Source organism: Neltuma alba, unplaced genomic scaffold, assembly GCF_004799145.2.
Source record: "Neltuma alba isolate B1F8T4 unplaced genomic scaffold, ASM479914v2 tig00013777_pilon, whole genome shotgun sequence".
Classification (NCBI taxonomy): domain Eukaryota; kingdom Viridiplantae; phylum Streptophyta; class Magnoliopsida; order Fabales; family Fabaceae; genus Neltuma; species Neltuma alba.
Window position 1 is genome coordinate 1 of NW_021637903.1, and position 27639 is coordinate 27639.

The 27639-nt window shown below is 32.6% G+C and overlaps 1 protein-coding gene across 4 annotated transcripts; it reads right to left on the reverse strand.

Annotated features, from left to right (window-relative positions):
• Positions 1-6651: 6651 nt before the first annotated feature.
• LOC114739130 (probable protein S-acyltransferase 15) lies at positions 6652-12520 on the reverse strand. Of its 4 annotated transcripts, none has more exons than XM_028927175.1 (8): positions 12173-12520; positions 11566-11658; positions 11349-11450; positions 11199-11270; positions 7440-7538; positions 7266-7361; positions 7041-7155; positions 6652-6924 (listed from the first exon to the last, which is right to left on the reverse strand). In XM_028927175.1, exons 1-7 carry the CDS (start codon positions 12443-12445, stop codon positions 7060-7062), a joined length of 831 nt encoding a protein of 276 aa, XP_028783008.1. In that variant the 5' UTR covers positions 12446-12520; the 3' UTR covers positions 6652-6924; positions 7041-7059. The 4 variants fall into 4 exon arrangements, with proteins under 4 accessions (XP_028783008.1, XP_028783007.1, XP_028783009.1 ...); XM_028927174.1 differs by having other exon boundaries at positions 6652-6992; XM_028927176.1 differs by lacking the exon at positions 7041-7155 and having other exon boundaries at positions 6652-6992.
• Between the last annotated feature and the right edge of the window lie 15119 nt (positions 12521-27639).

Here is a 27639-nt window from a genome sequence, read left to right on the forward strand (position 1 = left end):
AAACCCTAGACCCTAAACCCTAAACCCTAAACCTAAACCCTAAACCCTAAACCCTAGACCCTAGACCCTAAACCCTAAACCCTAAACCCTAAACCCTAAACCTAAACCCTAAACCCTAAACCCTAGACCCTAAACCCTAAAACCCTAGACCCTAGACCCTAGACCCTAGACCCTAGACCCTAGACCCTAGACCCTAAAACCCTAGACCCTAGACCCTAGACCCTAAAACCCTAGACCCTAAACCCTAGACCCTAAACCCTAGACCCTAAACCCTAAACCCTAAATTGCCTAAACCCTAAACCCTAAACCCTAAACCCTAAACCCCTAAACCCTAAACCCTTAAACCCTAAATCCGTAAACCCTAAACCCTAAACCCTAAAACCATAAACCCAAAAACCCTAAACCCTAAACTCGAACCCATAAACGCAAACCCCAGACCCCGAACCCCAAGTCCTAAGCCCTAAGCCTTGACCCCTTAGACCCTCAGCCCTAAGCCCTATGCGCTAAATGATAAGCCGTAAGCCTTAGGACCTAAAACCCTAAACCATTGGCCCAAAACCGTAGGCCCCAATCCGTAGACTCCGAACCCCGAACCCCGCACCCAAAACCTAGAACCCCCAGCCCTGAACCCCAAACTCCCAAACCCCGAGTCCCAAACTCTGAACCCCAAACCCTAAAAGTTTTCTTCTGGTAGAAAGAGTCAATTTTATAGAATGCCATATTTTCTTTGCCAGAGATACTGTTCAAAATTGCGACTCTTAATCATGTCTTCCTTAAACATTTTATGGCATTAAGCATTTTGAGTTAGTTTACCGACTACAAATATCTTGAACATGGTCCAAGCTCAACATTTGTTAACCAATAAATATTAATATTACCGCATCAAGCGATATTATACTTAATTTCAATACCACGAATAATATTGATACGGAGGAGCATAGCATATTGATATTGTCGGTGGGTTTAATTAACCCGGAATATATATAAAGTAACACCAATATATCACGCAAATTATCGGGGCATTCTGGTGTGTGGGTGGGATTAGAATATATCATTAATAAGTTCAAGAGATCTTTCTGTATGAATAAGACTACTACACTTAACAAGAAAAAGACTCGTGATTGAAGAAATTAATCTCGTCTGTTCAAAAAATATCGAGGCCCAAATGTCGTGCTTGAAATTTCAAGATTTTGGGATTTGTTATCCCGGAGGAATAAGGGCTGTGCATGGTACTATGACTGCAGGGGCTCTATGTCAGCTATCGCGCTTCGGTTAAAAATATAAACCTCTACGAAAAAGATATTATGCAACAATATAATTAGATTAATTAGGCATGATAAGGAGAACACGACCGTCATAACCATGGATGCACATGGGATATATATGCTTGGCTCCTCATACGCCATTGACGAAGGCCACAGGAGCTCCAGTGGGCTCCGCAAATGGCATACAGGGAGCCAGGCACATAAACACACGCGACTGTGTTCACTATAGATGCGATCGATGCCCACACCCACAATCAATTGTATGCATATATAAGAATTCGGATCTCTCTTCGGAGTCTCAAAACTCATCTGAGTTTCCAAATATTATTTAATAAGTAAATGCAAGGAATGAATGAATGCGAGGAGGACAAGAAGCAATGGCAATTAATATAAGTATCAAACCTGGATGTTTCTATATATATCGAAAACTGGAATTGGTTCAAGAGATATATATATGGGCAGACAAGAAAGAAAGTATAGAGAGAAGTATACAGTGATGACATGTTTCTGCATGAAAGAAACAAAACCAGTGGGCTAGGAAGGAAGCTAAGCGTAGGGCGCGAGATTAAGGGCATGTATGGTTAATAATGGAGAAGTTTTCAGAGGGAAAAGTGGAAGATGTGGGGTTGTCATTGCACCCTGAATCCAAGCTCTCTAACCATCCCGCTAAATAGAGAGAGAGACTATAATATTAACCACGTAATTTCCTAAATGACGTCTCTCCATCTGAGTCGTAAAGCTGAGACTGCTTTTTAATTCTTTGAACATCTGTTTGTCTTGGAGCCCTTGGAACACATGGATTCCTCGTCACTCTCCAACTTTCTCTCAATAACATATGAAGCTAAAGGAACATATATAAAGCTAAAAATTTACCATAATGTCTTCCTCTTTTTCTCTTTCCCCCATCACCTTCTCTTTATTTACGCTTTTCTTTCTTCTCCTTTTTGTTCAATTAATGCCTGTTTATCGTCATATTTTATTGTTAATTGATAAATATTTAACCGCTTTGTCCCATGGGCAGCTTCGCACTAACCTTTTCTTTTTTCTATTATTTTAGAATAGTCATCACCTAATTCACCCACTTTAATTTTGTTTCTGTCCATTCAGATAGCAACCCTACCCTACCGCTTCTTATGTCATTTGGTCATTTTTCTTTTTAGCTCTAGCATGCTAAAATTGTGTGTGTTTAATTTATAAGAAAATGATGAGCTCCCAAAGACCCATATAAGGCATTAACTACTTTACAAAACGATGTCTTTTTTGATAAATGAAAGAAAATCGAAGTTATCAGTTGTGCTTTGATAGATACTTGTGGCACAAGACTGCTTTCTTTCTTTCTTTTCCCAAACAATACTCAAGCTTTATAAAACTATGAATCTTTAAACATTCTCATATCAATTGAAAGCCTTTCTTAAAAACTTACTAGTATACTACCCAAAAAATAGCTCATTACCTACAAAATTAGCGACGAATAATTATTCTATTGCTAATTTCTGACAAATTACTGACAAAATTTCATCGCTAAATTTAGCGAAGGATTAGCGATGAAATAGCAATGGAATTTCTGTCTGTTGCTAAATTCTAAACCTAATCCGTTGAAAAATCTATCAGTAAATATTTAGCGACAAAAATTTTTTCATCAAAAATTTCTATCACTAATTTTAATTATAAATTTTTAGCGATGGAAATTTTCCATCCTAAATTGTTTGTCACAAAATTTTTTGTTATTAATTCTGTAACTAATTATATTCCGGTCACAATTCTGTTACTTATCCGTCACTAATTTTAAATTTTATTATTTTAGATTATAATCTTACAACAACTTATATAATAACATAATTAAGAATACAATGATTTAAATATATTTTAAATTGTAAAATAAATTGATATATTTGTGGAGTTAGTGTTAATGAAAGTATTGTAATCATTCATGTCATCATTGGGTACATACTGAGAATAGGAAGATAATTTCATAAAAAAACTTGTTTATATTTCATTAAAATCAATTCCTCTTGATTATTAATAATAATTAAAAAAATATGATAAGAATATTAATAATTTTCTTATACAAACTAATATAAGAAAAAAAATGATTTTATCATATGTACAATATATTGAAAGATTTAATATATGATAAAAATTCAAAACTGAAAAATGAATTTATATGAACATCTCAATTTATGATTATAAATCAAACTAATGTTGAGGTGAATTTTGAATTTCAATTATTAAACAATAAAATTTAATCATGATATAATTAATACCTATGACATAGATTGATTTTGGCCTTTAATATAAAAACAAATGGTATATACAAATAATTTTAAGAAAATAGATTATATAGAATACATATACAAGTAGAAGAATATTGTTTATCATAATCTATTCAAATCATTTAATTTTTTATATAGAATAATTTATTATATTTTATTATAGTAGCTATTTTTTAATAACAAGATTTTTTTTACTAATTATAAATGGTTTTCACCAAATATATAAAACACATATATATAATATAACATAATGTAATATAACACATATATAATGAAATTATATATCTTATCAATGTTAATTAAAAAATAAATTTAAAAAACATATTTACGAAAAAATTATTTATGATTTACAATTCAAGTGTCATTGGAAATTAAAATTATATTTAAAATATTTTCTAAAAAATAAAAAATTATATAATAAATAGTAAAACAGATATTTAAAAATTATTTTATCATTAAAATAGTTATGATTAAAATTATCATATAGTTTTTAATAATATAAATGTATATATAATTGTTTGTGTCAAAAAATATTATATATACTTAATTTTGCATAATAAGTCAGCAGGTTTATTGCAGCTCAACTGGTAAAATCGCACACGCTTACAAACGAGATTCTGGGTCTTACCCATGGAGAAGTTACTTTGAAGAGGAATTTTATGATGGTGACACATGGCAGTCATCGCTGAGGTGGCAGTGACACATGAAAAGGTCCATGGTCGTCGCCAATGATGACGTGGCGATTGGTAAAAGAGCCATGTGACATTTTAATTATTCTTTCAAAATTTGAGTTGGCGATGGAAAATTCCGTCGCTAATCCATGACTAATTAGCGATGGAATTTCAATTCCAATTAACAACAGAGAAATTAGTGACAAAACAAATTTTATCACTCATTCCGTTACTAATTCCTTTCCGTGGCTAAATTCCGTCACTAATCGTATGTTTTTTTGTAGCAGTATTTTTAACAGGTTTCAAGTGATACCCACTAGGTCTTTTACGGATTTTTTTTTTAATTTTTAAAGGATTTAAACGTTTTGACCCCAAAAAAAAAAGTATTTGAACGTAATTTATTTATGTTACAAATCATTTTTTCCCTCCTTAGAAAATTGTTTAAGCAGGATATTGTTTCAAGTATTAACACTCTTGAGACTTGATTAAGCAAGGATCTTTGAAGTGTTAATACCGTTGAAATTTGATTAAGTTGGTATGCTACCTCCAATATTTATTATAAGAGCTAAGTTAGTCCTAAATACAAGACTCAAATCTATTCTCTCTTCTAAATTTATAATTTTCTCAAAATGTCTCTATTATTATAAGAGTTTTCGATCAAGAATTACGTCTAATACACATGATTAAATAGAGTAATTTTAAAAAGTTAACACATTTGTTACAAATAAGTAATTTAACTAATTTTTTTAATATCATCAAATTAATTATCTAACTCTTAAAAAAAAAAAAAAAGGACCACTTATGTATGGAAAAATAAAGAGGGAATATAAAACTAGAGAAGTAAAAGTGATTTGCTTCTATTTATTTATTTATTTATTTTATTAGTCACAGGTATCCTTCTATTGGAAATAATCTCATTTGAGACACTATTAGACACTAAATGTAAGTATCTCTTCTAATGAGAATTCAAATCTTGATCTGTCACATTATAAGGAATTAACCCCTTTTTGTTGACCCAACTCCCGTTGATAATTTGCTTCTGTTTAGTTCAAAATACAATGTCACTTCTCCAAAGTTGTGCTCCTAAACCCAAAGCAAATATTTTTGGAAGAATTCCGTTTAATCCCCTCATAGGAACTTTATTTCAAAATGCCCCCTTATAATTATTAGACTTCACTACATCCTTTTGGGGTTAAAGAAAAGAAACCATAAAAAGAGCTACAGAACTGGCAGCAACTAATAGTCTAATCAATTAAGCCAGTATTATATATTTATACTCCTCTGGTCCTTAATATAAGACATAATTGTTGAGTTTATTTTGATTATAAATATAAGACCTATTTTTCATATTTGTCAATTTTTCTTAAATTACTCCTATAAATCTCTCTCAACCATAACCAAGTAGAAAAAGAAGAGAAGATATTAAGAAAAATGATTATGGTACTTTAAGAAAAATGTCATATTTTTTATAATTAACTAACTTACCTAATTTTTTTAATCTAATCAAATTAGTTAAATAAATCTTATATTAAGGACCGAAAGAGTATGCGTGTGTGTATCAATTTGATTTTACTCCGTTATTTGTATTTTAATCAGTTTTTGTTGTCATGAATTCAAACTCAACCCGATCAGCTCAACAGAAAAGTTGTTTAATTGATAGCTCAATAAATTTGGGATTTTCACATAATTATTTGATAATTGATTACAAATTGATAAAATCATTAATAAATATAGTTATACATCAACGCAAATTAACGTTAGCGATAAAAGATCCCATTCCTTTAACAAATAATTAGCAATCTGATTTCCAACTCTTTTCTATAATTTTTGGAATGGGTTTGCTTTCTATGTTATGTATTCTAAGAGAGATTGGTCTCTTCTCAATGAAGAATCTTTACATACTTGAACACACTTAACACGGCATCCATTTCTATGTTTAATTTTAGATTAGAGTTTTGAATTTATTTCAAGTCCTCAATTCCATATTGAATATTGGAGATGTCTTAGGGGAGTCTGAGAACCTCTAAAATCACTTAAAAATAGTACTTTCATGTAATTTAAAACAAAACCCATCTCACATACTTATTTCACCGTAAAATTACTTCTAAAAAGCTAATCCTAACACTTCTTTAATCAGCGCATGACCTGCGTTTTCATATGATTTAGGTTACCGGGGGGTGAAAGAAGGGTCATATTCCCCTGTGGTATTCTTTTAAGGGTTAAGGTATAATTTTAACTCCAATCTTATTTCTCAAGTACAATTTTATCCCTGATCTTTTTAGTGACACAATTTTGACCCTAATCTCTTTTTTTTTCCTTTTGGGTGCAATTTTGCCCCTCAGTCAAAATTACACCCAAAAATTAAGAGTAAAACTGCACCTGAGAAAAAAAAAAAAAGATCAGGGACAAAATTATACCAGAAAAATAAAATTAGGGGCAAAATTGCACATTAACCCTTCTTTTAATCCTTCGAGTTTATCAGGTTGGAAGGCAATGCTTGGTTCTTTTTGGTCACGGAGTCCATCCCATATGCTCATGTGTAAGCATCGTCATATGATTTAGGTTACACTATCCATCCACAAGTTATGAACATTTACCACAATCCGCATGTTGCAGCAAGCCCACCATTCGATTCCCGTAAATGCTTAAAAACCTGTCCAATAGAACTCTATTTGGTTGATCCACTGGCTTTTCCTGCGTCTGGACTCGAGGAGACTATCATCAAATTAAAACATCCTTTCAGATGGTTGACTCTAGATTATGTCAAGACCAATTAGCATGACCTGCAGTTGATGAAAAATTTCAAGCACTATCACGCCAATTAGCATGACCTGCAGTTGATGAAAAATTTTAAGCACTATCACGTGACGTAGGGAAGCTAATTCCATCCTTCAGATGGTTCAGTGCAGTCGGACACAGCCATTTCAGCATGTTTGGACCCAAAATCTGGTAAAAAGATTTATGAACATATTAAAAGATAACGAGCAGAAAAGAATTGTTATGATAGTTTCTGTTAAACTTGTGATAGGTCAAGATCACAAGTGGTAGGGTTATACCAAAGTAATGTTTTTGTATGCACCAATGTTGAATGGATGTCGATAGCTTTGTCCCGATTTTCTAGCCAACCACTGTGCACGCTTACCCTCATAATACTGGTTACAAGCACAGCATGAGATAGTCAGTGACAGAAACAAAACAACTCCATTGTGTATAGCCCACTAGCTACCCACCTCTATGGTAGTCATGTTGTGAAGAACGAGATATATATGCCATCCCAGAAGAGTTAAAAGGGTCACGGTCAAGGTGATCAATATCAACCCACATGGGACCTAAACAAGTGTCACATGTCTCAACATTAATGTATAGTATTAGAAAAGCAAGAGTAAAAGAAGCAAAAGATGCTCTAAAAAACCCTCAGAATATTTTTTGGGTCCAGCAAAGAGCAATTTTCTTGCAATAAAAATCCTTTGCCTTTAACAAGCAGGATAAACATTAAAGGAAAACATTCAAACTTAAGAGATGTACAGAAAATTACATTGCACAACGTAAAATGAGGCAGCTTTTTCACATTACAGAATTAACTTTAGATGTCCTTTAAGAAAAGATGCCTGTGGAATGGAGACGAAGTACAGGCAAGAATTTTTTTTTTTTTTTTTTTAAAAAGGGACTAAGAAGTTACTCATACCAAGATAGCTCAGTGTAAGAAACAATTCAAACTCTAGCAAAGAATATGGAATAAACTATTTGATGGCTATATCTACATGTTGTGTCTTAGATTATGCACGTACAATATGTCGATCTACAGAAGAGATGCCAAATCTAGTATATAAGCCTCTAAGGACCCACGTTCACATACATGTACGATCAAAAGATACTGAAACAATTTTCAAGTCAAATAAGAAAAATGTGATGAGTTATGATTAAGCTTTGGTTTAATTCAGAGACAAACTCCAATTGCATGATAAGGAAAATGCATGGTCGACAAGGTTAAAGGTAAAATATTAGGTATATTATTATCTGCAATGTAATAAGAAATTCGTAGGGTAATTTTAATTTTCAAAAGAATATGATAAGGTAATATTATTTGTTAGAGAAGCCAAGAAAAAATAGAGTTCTTTAATAAGAAGAGAGACAAAAGAAAAAGAAATGATCAAAAATAAAAGAGGCTCAATTTTAAAATAAATAAATAAAGGAAAGGAAAAAGCAAAAGGAAAAAAGGTAGAGAATCCTCCTCTATTTTGACAGTTCAGTAAATAGATTCTTAACTTCTAGGTCTGACAATTAACGACTCTCATATCTTAGAAAATTAAAAGTCTCTTAAAAAGCTACTTTATGTTGAAGAAGAATGGCTGACTTTGGAGAATTTGGTCTCTAAGAACAAATTCTTCTGAGGAATCAATGAGAAGATTAATTGTTGGAAATCTCAAGTGTGCAGTGGTGAGAAAGATTAATCAGCCAAAGTTGATAAAAGGGTTGTTGAATTTTACGAAAAGGAAATTGAGAACATCAAGAAAATCCTTATAGTTCCTTGCTGTATGGATGATGCATGAAGAATATTATCCCATGGTTCATGTAATATATAATGTTTTCTTAAATTACTGTATCAGGGTTTAGTTAATAACTTCAACAGAAGAAAGTTAATAACTATAACAGAAGAAACCATGGTTATGTTCTCCAAGGCCAAAGTCTGTTCAAGAATGACAAAGATGAAAAATGCAAAATCGAACTTCAAGGAAACCATTATCCAATGTAGGTGCTTCCTATTCTTATATGTCATGAGATATGACATCAATTCATAAAATTTAACCATTAGCGTCTATGAAGCTCATTGTGTTCTACTCTGGACTTTACTCTTTGAATTAGAGCATAAATGCAATGCAAATATTGAGTTTAGTGGAATTAAAAATGGGAAAACGAAATAGCATCAAAATTAGCTTATCAATCTCAACATAAACAACTGCGTTGGATATGGTTCAGAAGAAAAGCGAAAATCAGGTTGTCTTGCTCTGTGCAACTACGAAGACATATTAAGCAGAACAGAGGATATGAACCAATTGTTGAGGTGTATTTCAGTCATCTTAACTACTAATATATGCAGTATTGCAGTTGGCCATAGGCGATACATGGCAGCCAACATTGAACTAGAGAGGAGGTTCGCTTTTTAAACAAAACCCCCTCCCCCAAAAAAAAAGAAAGAAAAGAAAAGAAAAGAAAAGGGGAGGTTCAGTCAACATTCCAAAACCGCACAAAAACAAGTTTTTGAAAAGAACTACAGTTTAAATCACCTGGTATGGCAACAACCAAGTAGGAGAAAAAGTTAGAGAACTAATGTGCTCAAAGAAACAGGAGCATGAGATTCCTTTTCTAGTGGGGAAGAGTTAGTAGAATTTAGCATGAGAAGACTGACAAGAAATGAGACGATTTCATTTGAGACAGCCACAAAATGAAATTGGGATAAAAATAAAATTGATTGAGATCGATATAAAGCAAGGGACTCAATCAACGGGATCTTATGCCTCAAACATTGACACACCCCAAGGCAAGGCTGTCTGTCTTGTCAACCCATATAGATCAACCAATTTTGCCAGCGTCAAGTTAAATTTTGAAGGGTGAAACTTTTGCCATCACTAACTCCTTCATAAACTAATATCTATTACCCCGCCCCGGGGGAAGAGCCAACAACATCAAAGGCCTTCGAATCTAAGAATTATATTCTGGAAACCATATGCTTTAGTGTCTCAGCATTTTAAAATTCAAAGAAAAAATTTCTGCAACTATAGAACCGATGTAGATAGCCTAGTGGTATACAAATAAGCTCTCCTACAGAGACTAAAGTCCAAATGAATAGCTGCTGAAGAAAAATTGAATGGCTTGTATTTTTGTGTAGAATATATACGAGAACCCACAACCTTTATTTTTTCATCAACAGTAAGAACCTGCACCGTCCCACTAATAGTACTAATAAACTTGTCAGATATCAGAGATTAGTGTGGAATAAATTTTTAATTTCTTTAAAAATAATGATCGTTTAGTTAGAGTCCCAATACTAAGTTAGTGGCCTAACAAATGAGTCAAGGAGATGTTAATAAGCAAACCTTGGTTATATAAAAAGAAGTCAAATGCCAGTCACAACCCATTTACTCAATCACTAAAGTGTCCAGTCTATACTAGAACCTAAGATAGCCTTTATGCAATGAACAGACCTCTTTGTACTTTTCATGATGGTTGTGAAGTAATTAACCGGCATTTCCTCACTGCCAAAAGGTGCTTTTCTATTCATACCAGGAACAGATTTTTCAACCATCAAAGGCTTAATATTCTGTCCTGGTACGTTCTTGAAATTAGAGATGTCGGAAGAAGGAGAAAGAAGGAAAGGAGTGATAGAGAAAGTAGGAGAGGAACAAAAACAAAGAGAGAGTTGCTGGATAATCCTTCAATTCATTCGATAATCAGTAGTACATCTCGGTTTGATCTAGGAGTATCCTTTTATAGAAGGAAAACAACTAACTAACAGAAATAAATGTAATTAACAAGTAACTAACAAGTTATTGTCTAACGGGTACTACTAGCCTATGTCAGTTGACCTATCTACCCTTACTTATATAATATGGATTACAATTACGTAACATGTCCATTGTCCAAGAAGGTGGAGTCCTCCCATATTAACCCACAAGCTCATCATTTTACTCTGCTCAATTGAGCTTAACTTAATGAATCTAAATATAAAGGGATTAAGAACTTTCCAAGAGTTGGAGATAAACTTAAGAAATTTATAATAACTGTTTGACGCCAGTTTTAACACACTTAAACTTTGTTTTCAAATAATGTACTAGGTTTATTAGCTTCATACAATGGTAACACAAATCTAGAGAAGTTTAGAACTGACATAAATTACCAATAAACAGAGAATTCAAAGGTCTAGCATCCAACAAATTAAAAGATAAAGCCACAGACACATTAGAACACTCATAGTTTACTCAATAACTTACGTAATATATCTTAAGAGATCTTCCTTTCAATGAATCCCAGTCTTTTTGAAGCACAAAGCTTATATAGATTGCCTACAAATTGGAACGATCATTAGTAATACAGGAAAGGTGATCAGAAAAAGAAAAATAGATACCACATAGAACACATACCGTTGAATGAATACTTGCTATGGTGGCATATAATGCCAGAACAAAGAAAGCCTTATAATTCCAGTAACCGACACAATTATTTATCCACATGCAGTGATGATCCTGCATCAATAAGGCAATAAAAGATAAGAAAAATAGTCTTAAATCCTCAACTCAAATACAATCCTGGGGCTCAAATTATTTATTGCCATCAGTCAAAAAAATGTAACTACCGTACCATTTTCAGAATACATCTTCTGCAGACTCGACAATGATGAGTCCTTGGAGGCTTGTATGCAAAGCATTTGTCACATCTCTTCTGTTCTAAACTCTGAGGCTCATTATCAAGTAATTCATTTGTTAAGCTTATCAGATGAACAAATATGTAGCAATATTAACAGCTTCTCCATGATAAATAAATCAGAAAAGAAACTTTGTGACGATAGTTAAAAGAGATAGCTAAGCCATTATTTGAAAAAAGTCGAGAGAGAGCAGATTACAAAACGTCAGCACATCTAATAATAGAAGAATATACGGTAGTACGCAACAACAAGCATTGACAATAGAAGTATAGCTTCCAACTTACTATCTTATATGCGAAATATAACTGATCTTTCCATTTATATAAACAATTGAAATCCATTTCCACGGCAAACAGCCCAGAATCTAGGATTACACTTTATGCAGGACAATGATTCCCACTTCCAATCAACAAAGAAAAAAACAACACAACATAACGCGGAATCGTAGCATTCAAGCTTCACTCTTCTGTCAGATTCAACATAAATTAAACTGAAAGAATGCAGAATAAACCCAATCTGTCGTTTACCCAGGGCAAGACTTACATCTTTGCCATTTGCATGATCCGTGATTTCTCTGCCTTCAACATCGGGGAGATACGAAGAAGGGACATGGCCAGGGTCTGCAAGAACGCAAACAAGAAAAGAGAACAGACAAAAAGCAGCCAATATAGTAAAGAAGGAGGCATTCAAAATGCCTGGAGAGCTCTGCAAGCCCACCCAATCCTCGATCAAGACGAAGACTGTAATGTAATAAACAAAAGCCATAAGTGAAATCACCGCCATCACAGGGAGTGACAGAAACCGTTTGACCGGCATCGCGGGATTGAACTAGAATAGAAGGGAGAATCTTGCTCTCTTTCGCCTAGAGAACTTTGGGGCATGTGGTCATTCATTTCATTTGGCGGGGGCGATAATGAGATGCGACTCCGCATTTATTTATAAATTGTTACAGTACGATTGAAGTTTTCATTTTTGGAAAAAATTATACAATTACAGATCTACAGTTCGCGGAATAAAAATATTCCTCCTATCCTTAATATAATACCCATTTAACTAATTTAATCAAATTAAGAAAGTTAAGTAAGTTAGTTAATTATAAAAAATGTGACACGTATTTTTTAAAATACCATAGTCATCTTTCTTAATACCTCTCTTTCTTTTCTACTCGATTATGGTTAAAGGAGTATCCATAGGGTAATTTACAGAAAATTGATAAATATGAGAAATAGATCTTATATTTAAAATTAAAACCAACTCAATAATTAGGTACTATATTAAGGACTAAAAGAGTATAAAATATGGACATGCGGGTTCATTGATATTATACCAATAAAAGCAGTCAAAATATTAAATTTGTTACAAAGTTTAAGTAATTTTCAACATTACCTTATTAATTATATTACCAAGCCCTAGCACCATATTAATTTCTACTACTTTTCATTACCATTATTAAATATAGAGATATATGAAAAAAAATATTTATTGATTATTGAAATTATAAAAAAAAAATTTTTAAAAACTAAAAATACATTTTACAAAGTGTCTTGCAATACAAACTAGAAGAAGTATATGTGGGGGGCATACAGTATACATAGATACAAGCCAATACTCATTAGTGCATACCATTAGTGCTTATCTAGGACAAAAACTTATCATTAGTAAATATCATTAGTACTTATTGAGTTTTGATTGTAAGATTTTAATATATTTTGTTTTTTATATTTATCAGTTTTTTTCAAATTATTCCTATTTATACTTTCTTAATAGTAATTAAATTTTATATAGAGGTATTTGTTAAAACATCACATTATATTTATTACAATTAACTATTATATCTATCTTTTAATATTTTTAAATTAATTAAGCAACTCTTGTATTGAGACTAACAATTTTTAAAATGTTAATACCTCAATATGCAAGATCTACATTTATCTATAATTATTTAAACGTATAAATAATAAATTAATCTATTAAAATAAAGTACATCTGTGCATAATAAAATAATAATTACAACTTATAATTTTTTTCTCTCTGGCAAAAAAAAAATTTTTGCCTTTTCTGTTAAGATAACCATATTGGTTCGGACGTGTATTTGCGTAGCTTTTCGTCGGATTTGGAGAGCAGCATGGACTATGGAGATCCAGTAAGGCATGAATTGAGAAAGTACCTGAGGGTTGTCACGCTTCAACAGGTCTGGAGCTATTTAGGCCAAGGCACCTTGCTTTAAATTTCTATTTTCCGTTTGCGTTCATAATTTTTAAGTATATACTCTTTCGGAGCTCAACTCTATGCAGCAAGGATCCCTTAATTTTGCAAATTTTGAAAGAACACTTAAAGACAAATGCAAGTTACAAGATAGAAAATGTGATATTTGCCCAACATCATATTTAAAATTACTTGGGAAAATTACTCTAACATTTAGGAATAAGAAAATGCAATAAATAAGATAGAACAACGGATGAAAACAGATATATTATCCTTTCAACAAAAGGACATTATCCCACTTTTGAGGTGTGATTCTTTTCTTCATCCTCGCCTTCTGGCTTCTGCGCCATTCGCACCCTTCTAATTCTTCTCTCCATCCACTTTGTTTAAATTCACTGTACCCTGTCTTGACGGCGGCGAACTCTTTCTGGTAAACTTCTCAGCCCTTTCTTGTTGTTACTCGACAACTATGGAGGATGCCCTTCACATAAGGAATTCATGAACAATCTTTCTGAGCCTACGTCTGTTTATGCATGAATGCCTAAAGTGTTTTTAATTTAATTTATTAACTGCTTGGACTCAAACTATTATAGTGCGTGCTCGTTTGTAAAGGGAGGGGTTTAAGTGTATGTGAAGATCAAGAACGGTGGAGTAGGCGGGGTTAGTTGGGGATGAAAATGGTGAGAAAGAGAAGGGAAAGGGGGTAATTATTGAGAGACTTGATGGGCTTGAGTTTAGATGTGGTTGGCTGGAGTCCTTTCGGCTCTCGGAGAAGGAAGCTTCGATGTGAAGAAAAATAAGTAGTTTGAATATTCTGGGTTACATGAACGGCTTAGCCGAAGTTGCAGTTTGAACAGTCTGACAAATTTAATTCATATGCCTGGAATTTTGGATTTTTACATATGGGATAATCAACTTGAGGGTGGTTTGAAAAAATGTGGCAAAAATGGTGATCTGATGAATAATTAAGAGTTATCATGAACTTTCTTAGTGTCCATGGAAGAGTATATATGTATGAGAGTATAAAACCAATACATGATCCCGGATGTATTTCTCGGCTCCAAGCTAGTAGACATTACCAGGGATATTTGACTTGTATTGCTGTTTGTAATGCAAACTTAAGCTCTGATCTTGCCTTTTTTTATTCCCAAAAAAAAGAAAAGACTAATAAAGAACTGCGACAATAGAGTAGTGAGCTTAATGATAATCCCTTCATTTTGTGATCCAAAAAAAGGTGATAATCCTTTCATAGACCAGTAATAAAAGACTTCCGAATTGACATTTTGGCACATCCAGAATCGCGCCCCCTCTCTCCTTCCCAGTCTCTATATATTGCTACGGACCAGAAAAATTGGTTCAGGGAAAATCATGCGTAAGAAAAAATTAGGAGTTTACCAAGGAGCTAGAAATATGCGTGGGGACATGCACAGCTTCCAAGGAAGACATTTAGGCTTCGTTTGGGACTACGATGAAAAAATTTATAAACACGTTTCACGTATATTAACGTAAAACTCATCTAACATATTTATTTCATATTTTATAAATTACAGTTGAAAAGTTACTTATAAGTCATTCCAAACCAATCATAATTCATTGAATACGAACACTTGAGAAGAAGTTGCCAGAGTTTGAGCCATTATCTATATGTGTCAAATTACCTTATTTTAATCAAATCGAATCAAACGAAACCAAAACACATCCTTGCTTTAAGAAAATCTTAATTTTTTTTTCAATAAAAAATCTTAATTCTATCAAAAAATCTTAGGCCGCTGAGAGCACTTTATTTTCATAAGCGTGATCAAATATCCAATTATTAACACCGTCAAACCTCTTCCTTTAATTATGATAATGATCTTAATTGCTACATAATGTCATAATGATCTTAATTGTGATAACGACCTGATGAGTTTGGGTGAGCAGCCAAATTTGTTCCAATTTGGAAAAGCTACGAGGTCCTTAAGAGTACGCGTGCTTTTTCCATATAAAAACATTTAATGTCCGAGACCATTTGAGAATTAATTCTCCGAACAGATATTAATAAGTAATTTTCTCTTGAAAAATCCACAATTAGATTTTTCTTCTAATCTTTGGGAGCGGTGCCAGTTGAAACCTTCGGAATGACATGGGTTACTAAAATGGGAGATGGAAAGACTTGTTTGGAGCTATCTGCCGGTTTCTTTGGAGCAGACGAAATGAATGAGAAAGTCTACGCAAACACTCAAATAGAAGCGTCTATACTAGCATCTTGCCCAAAGCTAAGGCTGTCCTCGCTGGCTATTATTCAGCATATGAGAAGCTAAAGGGAGTTAACATGAGGGGCAGCAAGGTATATCTGAGCGTGAAGTGTTGAACCTACCTGTAGACAGCGCTTTACGTCGACGGTGATCATGCTTACAATAGTAGTAGGTCTGGCTGCGGAGGCAGACTGAAGGATCATACAGGTGTTCCCACTGGGCATGCATAATGGGAATATGTAGAGCGTGGAACTGTGGTTTTAGAAGGGTGAGCCTTTGTAGTGATTCCCTAGAAGCTTTGCAGGTGCTCAAGGATGGGAAAAATGATCTCCACGAGTATTGGGATCTGATTCTAGAAGGTAGAAACTTCCTCCAACGAGAATGGGTGATCGGGCTGAAGTACGTGAGCAGAGAAAGTAACCATGAAGCCGACATTCTAGAAGGTAGAAACTTCCTGCATCTGACTTGCACAGATGTTGCAGACTTACTTTCTTCTCTTCAGAGTAGCGTAGTTGTTTCTCCTTTCCCTTGTATCAAAAAATAAATAAATAAATTTTTCACTTCAATTAAAATTAACATTCTTGTTTATTATAATTTGTGTTCACCGGAAAAAAACTGAATAGTACTAAAAATAATGCATGAAGCTTTGGTCAAGTTTATTAGGTCCATTATGTCCATTATTTCAGTATAAGTATGCCATCTGTATTATTTTTTCCATGTCAGCTGGTAGCGCCAAACAATAATTAAACCGCCGTTAACCCTCTGCTTAAAAAAATATTTTTTTAATAAAATAAATAAAAAATAGAATGTCATCGGCGAAGGCAATCAGCAGTGTCAACAGCATCTAGTGATTTAACCATCAGCCTCTGAAACCTCCAATGGAGCCCATCTAGATCAAACAAACGAAAAGACCAAACAAAATCGATGCTAAGTATCAATTAGAAACATAGTCAGAGGTTTAGAAGTTTAAATAATTTGAAATAAATTAAAGATAATTAATTAATTTTACCTTTTGGATAAAGAAACGAAGCATCAAAAAATACCTATACCGAATTGCAAGGTTCCGGTCCTAAGAAGAATGTTGAGATTGACGATGAGCTTGATTTCATTCTCTCTCTTTCAGCTTTCATGCGACGCCGGCGAGAAACTATGAGGTTGTCGTGGGAGACAAGCTTCTAGCTAGGGTGCCAGAGAGGATGGTGAGCTTCTTGTGGACGCCGCTAAAAAGGATTTTTCGGGTTAACGGAAAGAATGGGGAGGCCTGCTTGCCGGTTCTCTTCGCCAACCGCGCTGCTCAGGCTTCGCGACTCAATGGACGCAAGTTCTGCCTTTTATTTTTACGCAAAAAAAGAACTTTTTTGGAAAAAAGAAAGAAAAATACCACTTAAACTTCATAATCTCCAAATGATCTGCTGAATTTAAGAAATCTCTAATTTGGTCTCAAGAGACCAAATTGATATTATTATGTTAAAAGAAAAGACCAAATTGCCTTTCATTTTAAATATTATTTTTAAAATATCACAGCCTTCACTGGCTGGCCGATCGTCGAAGCTCCGGCAGCCGCAGTCACCAAAGCTCTGATAACCGGCCGACAATTGGTCACCAGAGCTCCATAGGTCAGAAAAAAAAATTTTAAAAATTTTTACAACTTCAGTATAACGGTTAACAACTTTTGTAATGCTATTAACAACTTCAATATAACAGTTAACAACAGGTTTTCTGAGAAATTCAACAAGCTTCGGTGACTGAAAACAATTTTTTTGAAAATTTTTACGACTTTAATATAATCGTTAACAACTTTTGTAACGCTATTAACAATTTCAGTATATCAGTTAACAACAAATTTTTCAGAAAATTTAACAATTGGTTACCGGAGCTCCGGCGAAGGAAAACAATTTTTTTGAAAATTTTTACAACTTCAGTATAACAGTTAACAACTTTTGTAACCCTATTAACAACTTCAGTATAGCAGTTAACAACATATTTTTGAGTTTGTTAACGGCATTACTGAAGTTATAAAGATGCCACTTTTTGAATTTTCCAAAAAAACCTATTGTTAACTGTTACATTGAAGTTGTTAATCGTTATACTGAAGTTATAAAAATTTTCAAAAAAAAACGTAATTGTTAACATTATACTGAAGTTGAAAATTTGTACAACTTCAATATAACAGTTAACAACTTTTGTGATGCTATTAACAACTTCAATATAACAGTTAACAGGTTTTTTGAGAAATTCAACAATTGATCATTGGAGTTCCAATGGTCGGAAACAATTTTTTTGAAAATTTTTACAACATCAGTATAACGGTTAACAACTTTTGTAATGCTATTAACAACAGGTTTTTCGAGAAATTCAAAAAGTAGCAATTTTACAACTTCAATAATGCCGTTAATAAGTTCTGTAACTTTATTAACAACTTCGGTATAGCATTTAACAACATTTTTACCACTTTAGCAACTACTTTTTTTTCTAAAAATTTTTTTTACAATTTCAGTATAACCGTTAACAACTTTAATATAGTAGTTAACAATAAGTTTTCTGAAAAATTCAAAAAGTAACATTTTTACAACTTCAATAATATCGTTAACAAATTCCGTAACTCTATTAACAGTTTCGGTATAGCATTTAACAACAGATTTTCTTAAAAATTCAAAAAAATGGCATTTTTATAACTTTAACAATTATGTTTTTTTTTTAATTTTTACAACTTCAGTATAACGGTTAATAACTTTTGTAACTTTATTAACAACTTTGATATAGCAGTAAACAACAGGTTTTTCGAAAAATTCAAAAAGTGACATTTTTATAACTTCAGTAATGTCGTTAACAAACTCAAAAACCTGTTGCTAACCATTATACTGAAATTGTTAATAGGGTTACAGAAATTGTTAACTGTTATACTGAAGTTGTAAAAATTTTCAAAAAAATTATTTTCCTTTACCGGAGCTTCGACGACCAATTGTTGAATTTTTTAAAAAATCTGTTGTTAACTGATATACTGAAGTTATTAATAGTGTTACAAAAGTTGTTAACGGTTACATTGAAGTTGTAAAAATTTTCCAAAAATATTATTTCCAGTCGCCGGAGTTTGTTGAATTTCCCAGAAAACCTGTTGTTAACTGCTATACTGAAGTTGTTAATAGCATTACAAAAGCTGTTAACCGTTATACTGAAGTTGCAAAAATTTTTAAAAAAAAAATTTCCAACCGACAAAGCTCGGGTGACCAATTGTTGGCCGGTCACCAGAGCTCAGGTGACTGCCGCTGCTGGAGCTCCGGTGACCGGCCGGCCAGTGAAGGTTGTGATATTTTAAAAACAATATTTAAAATGAAAGGCAATTCGGTCTTTTCTTTTAACATGATAATCCCAATTTGGTCTCTTGAGACCAAATTGGAATTTCTCAAATTCAGCAAACCATTTGGGGATTATAAAGTTCAAGTGGCATTTTTCTATCTTTTTCCCAACTTTTTTTTCCCAAACATTGCAAAAGGTTAACCGCGGTTTAATACTAATGTTTGGGGTTAAATGATGGCATGGCAAAAATAATACAAGTGGCTTATTGTGATTGGAGCAATGGACATAATGGACCTAATAAACTCTGCTTAAGTTTTCTACTAAAACAAAAATACTAAATTGATTAGATGGAAAAACTGGATAATCTTGCATGCACTTTGCAATCTGGAGAAACGACTATCAATGTGATTTTCATTTTAAAAAACAGTTGAATATATACTACCTCTTATCGTTAATATAAGATCTAATTGACTAATTTAAGTAGATTAAAAAAACTAGTTAAGTTAGTTATTTGTAATAAACAGGTATTGATTTTTCTAAGATGTTTTCATAATCAAGTATATTGATTAGAATTACTATTATTGTAAGAACTATCTTAGAAAAAATGAATAAATATGAGAAATAAAGTGAACGGAGTCTTATATTCAAAACTAAAATAAAAGTTAAACGAGTTCTTATATTAAGGACCAAATGTAGTATTTAATTCAAAGACTCCACCTAGTGAGCATGGCAACGATTACCTGTTTGCGATGGGCTTATTCACCCCTGCCCCTTCTCCATAAAAGTTTCCACAAATCTTGTGTGCTTCAGCTTTCAGGCCACTTCCTTTCACATCATAAAAATTTCAGCTCCTATTAAAATATGCATGCATACACGCTGCCTTTGACAATTCTATATGTTTAATTAAGTGATATCTAGAATGACGAAACTTTGTTATTATTCCATTGATGTATTCACTTAATTCCTCACTTAAATTCATACACTCAAACAATATAATCCCTCATAATTATAAATAAGCATTTCTCCTATACTTAATATAAAATCTACTTTATAGTGGAAATTATACTATAAAATAGGTCTAAGTATTTCACTACTTAGTCTCCACAAATAAAATCACGAACATTCATAGAATGACTTCTTTCAATTGCTTGAATCGATAGCTAGGCTGAGATAAATCAAGTAAATACCATGCCTTAATTTATATATGATTATTTGAACTTTCACCGACTTGCAACATGCTCTTCCTAACGTTTTGTTTGCTAAACAAATTTATGTGGTTTGCGAGTTGTTCATAAAGATCAAGATCACAATTATTTCTTGTCTTCTCTCACCAACTTTGCTCGTTACATTATTTTTGTATTGTTAGGCCAATCTCATTATAAAAATTCCCTGCCAAAAAAATCTCATTATAAAAATGGGAAATTTGGTTAAAAAAATATCTATTTAAAAATTTAATTAGCTAAAAGGATTTAAATTTGAATGTGTGCAAGTATTATTCGTGAATGCAACATATCTTCCGTCATATGCAAATAAATTCTATATTAATGATTGTTGGACATCATTGATAATATGTTACACAAAGCGAAAGATCTTAGTTACAATTGCTTAAATTTAGATCTTTTTAACTAATTAAATTTTCAAGCAACAATTTTTTACCAAATTTTTCTAAAAAAATTGAGTTTGGCGATATTTTTGTGCTCGTCGCCACAAAAGTTTTATAATTGGGCCTAGCGTGATTTGTTCACATTGTCAACAACGTTTATTTATTGGAATACTTTTCTGGTCCTATTTATAGGATAAAGAAAGAATATGCTTTTTGCTCTCATTTATAGGACACTGAAATAAAACTTTTATATGGATGTGTAATTTTATCCTTCATCTATTATTGTAGTGACTTTGTTTACACAAAGTATAATATTTATTAAATAAGAATAAAATTGAAATATTGTTGAATTTTAAATAAAAATTAATAAAGCATAAGATTTTTTTTTGTCTGTACGAAACATGTTAAAAGTGATTTATAAATACATATATGCAAAGTCAACTGTCACTGTCTTCACTGAGGTGGCTTCTCTCTCCCGCCCATCCTTTACCCAAAAGGTGGCTTCTCTCTGTTGTCTATCCTTTTCCCAAAACGACGTCGTTTTTGCCTCTCTATGACACATCAACTTGATCCAATTCCATGCCAGCACCATCGTACAATTTCTACTTCATTGAGATATTTGCACTTGCATGGTTATTGAACCTTAGACAGGGAAGAGAGAGATGGCAAAAGGAAATGGGGAGAGATAAAAAAATAAAATAACGAGTCTAACATTTCATATCTACTCATAAACAATGAGGCAACGTACTGAGGACACCGAGTGTCCTACTCTCTTTTTTAATCTTAATTTTCTTTGTCGATTCACACTTGAAACACCAAAGTTGAAGTTTCATGGATTGTGGCAGTGGCAATGGAGGTCATTCTTTGGTTTTGTTCCACAAGGAGATGTTGTTGGCTGCGAGTCACCTGAAGAAATGCGGGGAAGGATGAGGAAGAAGTCTCGGGAGGCCGGTCAGCTAAAAGAGCGAGCAGGGTTCATGGAATTGAAGAGCGACGAATTAAGGCTGGAAAATGTAGAGGCGAGGACCAAAACAGCTGCGGCGGTAGCGGAGGAGCAAAGTATTTTCTTAATGGATGAATAAGGAGCGTGCCTGGGGCGCCAGAGCTCGGTGGTGCTGACGTGAACTGGATTATGCTGAGGCGTCATTATGGAGAGGCGAAAATAACGCCGTCTGGAGTAAAGGACACGCGGCGGCGGGACCGAAAGTGCCGCGGCGAGAAGCCACGCCCCTTCATCTTCCCTGATCAACTTCTTGATCTTGCTAGCTAATCCAATTGCTAGTATTACTGGAAGCCCATATGGGTTGGCTATTTTCTTTTTCCTTTTTGAAGAAAGAGGTCGCATTTGCTATAGGTAAAAGTTATTGTATTTTTCTTAGATTCATCTAAAAGTCAATCATCGATAATAGTTACAGATGAGTTCATATTGGAAACTTCAAAAATCTTGGTCAAATTAAAATGGATGATGTCCAATGGGAAGACGTTAAAAACATAAAATGAAAAATACTTCATTTCATGGGCTATGAGTGTTCTCTGTTAAAAATACATCACAAGAAATAATTTTTTTGGATATGGACAAGAAAAATTTTCTATCAGAGAAGTATATATTAATCTCTTGTAGGATATTGAGAAATAAGGATGCTTGCCATAGACATACACGTCAACTTACATTGGTAACAAACTCTATTCATAATATAAGAGCTAATTGATTAATTTGAATAGATTAAAAAAGTTTGTTAAATTAGTTATTTGTAATAAATTAGAATTATCAATCTTGCTTGAATGGAATCCAATCCATTTTTTCACCAATCCTAAAAGAAGTACATTAGTAGAGTATAGACTATATAAAAAAGGAGAACAAAATCCTAATCAACTTGATTAACATTAAAATATAGGTAACAACAGAGATTATATTCCGGACGGAGGTTGAGTTACAAGTTACTCATATCTACTCAAATTCCATGCATTCCCACTCAAATGGAGAATGAAAAATCAGGGATCGCCGCAAAGGAGCAAGGTGACGCAGCGACGGAGGATATAGAACCTTGCTCTTAGCTGCTTCACCAGTCGACTGCATCCGCTGCCGAATGAAGTGAAGGACTTCCTCCAGCTGCTTTCGTCCTCCTTCATCTCTGATTATGAATGATAAGAGGAGGAAGATGAAGAAGATAATTTCCACGGGAGGGAGCCTTGATTTATACTACCTCCGATCCTTAATATAAGATCCTATTTGACTTTTATTTTGGTTCTAAATATAAAGTCCCAATCATTTTGTCTCTCATATTTATACATTTTTTTCTAAAGTAGCCCTTCTAACAATGATAGTTCTAGTCAATACACTTGATTAATAAGGATATTTTAGAAAAAATACTTATTTAGGACAAATAACTAACTCAATTTATTTTTTAATCTCCTCAAATTAGTCAACTAGTCTTATAATTAAGACCAGAAGTAGTATTAATTTTGATTTGATGTGGTTCGAGTACGAGGGAAATTTAAGTTAGACGCTTTCTCCTTCTGAAATTACTCTCATCGCCCTCTCATTTCTTCCATTTTACGGACTTCTATAGGCTCCCATACAAGAATGATTGAGGGAGATTTCAATCTCGTTGATGTGTTGGGGGTAACATCCGCGCCTCTTAAATCATTGACTGCGAGCCAACTGCAAAAGGGCCAAAGCAGCGCACGTGTTCCCCTGATGTCTTTTCTTCCTACCTGACGACCTTAATCACAATAAGTAACCAATAATTGTGGTGTGTTTACGTTGAATGAGGGATTAATACATCTTATTAATGCAGTCAATTCTCGACTCCACTTATGCACCTCAAATCCAAAATCCTGCGCAAGTCATAATACAAAACATCATATTGAACCGACTGGTTCAATCAAACCAATGAATTGGTCAGTGATTTGGTTCGGTCTAAGTGTTAAATGAGTAAGAAGTCAAACCGGTATCAACCCGGTCAAACTGGTGCGAACAGGCGGAACTAGTGAAAACCGATGTGAACTAGTAATGAATCAATCTGAATGATTATATTGCTATTGGTCCTATTTTTATTCATTTAGCTCCTAATATCTCAGTGATTATAGAATTAAATGAATTTTAATGCTTATTTTTGTATCAATGATTATTAATGTTAGTTATTAAGAATTGTAAAGATCAAAATTCTCAATAATATTTTACTTTGTTATTGTTACAATCAAATTATTGTTGTATTTTTTTGTATTTTGTTATTAGTGATTATTAATGTTGTTGTATTTTGTTATTTTAATATAACCGGTTTGATTCTAAGTTGACTTTGATTTGACCTATTGATCCTTAAACTACTATTTTAACCGGTTTAGTATCTTATCTGAGTTTTTTCTTCTTTTTATCAATTAATTAATCCATCTGTTGTGGACACATAAAATAAAAGAACACATTTTTATTGGACCCGTTCGCCATCCCTCCTTTATTATTTGATTCTCTCTAGCTCATTTCGAATCTCAACCAACAAGTCATATGATTGGATTAGACAAGTCTCAATTAGGTTCATAAAGGTAAATTATTTGTAAGAATCTAAAGATTAAAATTTCTGGTCCTCGTAGTTCCTTTATTTGGGAGGATATAACTGCCTTTACTAATAGGTAATCATCACGGATTGTAATTGCTTAAGGAATGCACTCCAACGAGTGGGGGGAGTCATTACTTAACCTGCATTTGAATGGAGAGAAAAAAATGGGAGAAAACAAAAATGGGAAAAAACGTTGAGAGCGAAGATGATTTTTTTTCCCTTCATTTGAATAGAAAGGGAAATATAAAAGGAATGAAAAATAGGGGTAAAATCCGCCTCATTTGCTCCCAAATTTTGTTTCCAAATAAATATGGATAGCCTCATCAGTGAAGAAATTAAATAAAGACCATACAAAATTTGATTCCGAGAATTCAGATTAAAAAAGTGTATGAAACATATCATAAAAAATTAAATTGAATCTGAAACATCTAAAATCAAGATGGTCTAAATTAATATGAACACTCATGAAATGTGCTCCTGATTTTGTGAGAAAAACCTTATTCCATTTCCACGCATTACACTCCCTTTCAATCGCTCTAATCCCCTCCCAAAAAGAAAAATCCCTCCCCCTCTACCCTTCACAATCATCTTTCACGCCTATCCCTCTGGTTCGTCCTCAGTTCCAATTGCTTTTGCTCCTGGCCTCCTGCCTTCACTTTGTCTTCATCTTCTGTCTTCCGCCGCGTCGTACGCATGTCTCGACAACTAGAGTAGGCCTAGGAAATTAGAAAATTATAATAGACCACCACACTGTTTTTTTTTTTTTCCTGCCTGTTATTTTTTGCTTAGGCAGAGTTTGTTGAGAACTTTGCCATTGATGAGGGGGAAGAGGCAGGGGAAGGAGATGCTGCTGGAGAAAATGGCGGAGGAGTTCGATTGCATAGTAGTTGGGTGGCCCGTCAAGAAATTCAGGCCAGGTGTTTCTTTTTTTTTTGCCAAATATTTTATCATCCACGAGCTGAGTCGACGCATTTCCAGATTTAATAGTGTTAAGTAATATTTTTTCTCATGTAGGATAATTATTTGGAGATTAAAAATAAGTTATATGTAATAGGGATGGAGCTACACCAAACTATAAATGAGGAACTAAGTTATAAATAAGTTATAATTTGAAGGACAAAAAAATTAATTTCTCTTTCTATTTGTAAGTTACTTTTAGCATGTCTTATCATAATTAAGAAAAAAACTTAAATCTCACTAATTTTTTTAATAAATCTCATTACTTTACTTTAAAATTGAATAACTTTTTAACTTTATTCTTATTTAATATGCATACTTTTAAAAAAATAACAATTTAGTCAATAATTTTTTTAGGCCAAAACAAGAGTCCATTTTATTAATTGCAGTAAAAAAAAAAGTACAAACACCAATAGCTTTTTTTAGCCAAACAAACACCAATAGTTGAAGCTAAGCAAAAATCACTTCAAAAAAAAAATCTATACATCGCTATAAACTGTACATTCATATTAAAAATTTAATAAATTATTCATAAATAAAACAAAAAATATTTTCTTTCTGCCTTATAAAATCTGAAGAGGAAATAATAATTTTACTCATGTTTTAAAATAAAGTAACTTAAAAAAACCGTATAAATGTAGAAAAGAAAGAATAGAAATAAGAGGCAAACTTATGTTCTTGTTAATATATATAAAGGCATTGAGTTATATGTTGAATAATAAGTAATGAATAATAAAATTAATAAATAAAGGTGAGAATTGAGTTACAAGAGTAATGAAATAATGGAGTAGTGGGAAACTGGGAATTAATTGAGTGAAGAAAAAATGATGAAAAACGAATGAACATCCAAACAAATTAAACTCTCATGTTGGTTTTTTTTTTTTTCGGGACACAAATCTTATGTTCGGAACATATTATTAATATTAATAATTTGCAGCAGCAAGAGGCACCTCTTGCTGTTTTTCTTAACACTGAACATAGAATTCGGATCCACGCTTGTCTGATTCTGGCCAACATGATCCATTAATATTTACGTAGTTTTATTAAGCAAACTTGGTCTTCCTCTCGCTGTATTAATATGGTATGTTAATCAAAGTATTGTAACCATAGGATAAATGACTTAACAAAAATATCATTAAGTTGCTTTTGAAAATAGATTTGGATGCTGCGCGGACGGGCTACAAATACAACATCTATATCATCTATCTGCTTCTTATTCTTAGCCTCTTCTCCTAAGAGATAGTATTCTAAATATAACATTATCTTTGCTTTTTAATATAAAAATTAATTGACTAATTTAAATAGATTAAGAAAATTAGTTTAGTTAGTTATTTGTAATAAATATGTGTTGTTTTTTAAAATATCTTTGCTAATCAAGTGTCATTTGATGAAACATTCAATATATACTCCCTCCGTCCCTTATTATAAGATTTTTTTAATTAAATTGTGCAGTTTAAGAAAACAGTTAAAATTAGTTAAAACCAATTAATATGTGACAAATGTAATTTTTTCCCAAATATACCCCTATATATAAATGGGTAAATGTGAGGAGTAATAGTGAAATAAATAAAGAAAAAAATTATTAAATGCATTAAATTAGAGGTAAAATAGGTAATAATACATTAAATACCTAGACAAACTTAAAGAGGATCTTATAAAAAGGGATAAAGTCATTCAAAAAATTAGATCTTATAATAAGGGACGGAGTAGTACAACTATTATAAGAACTACCTTGAAAAAAATAGATAAATATGAGAAATAAAATAGATTGAGATTTTATATTTAGAATAACTCTTATATTAAGGATAGGAGGTAGACAGGTAGTACCATAATGCACTTTGTTTCCTAAATTTGTAATTTTTTCCTCAAATATTCTTATTAATTGTACATGTTAAGAAAGTTTACACCAAAAGGGAGTTCTAATATACATTATTAAATAGAGTAGGTTAGAAAAGTCAACACATATTTATTATAAATAACCAACTTAACTAATTTTTTTATATTTGTAAATTAATCATTTGGTTCTTATATTAAACACCTGCAGTATTTTCTGAAAATTTTCTACATTCTATATAAGATATTTTGCAGGAAAATCAATGGCATTAATTTTTTTTCATAAATGATTTTATTAATTATATTGTGAAAAGAGATTTTATAAGA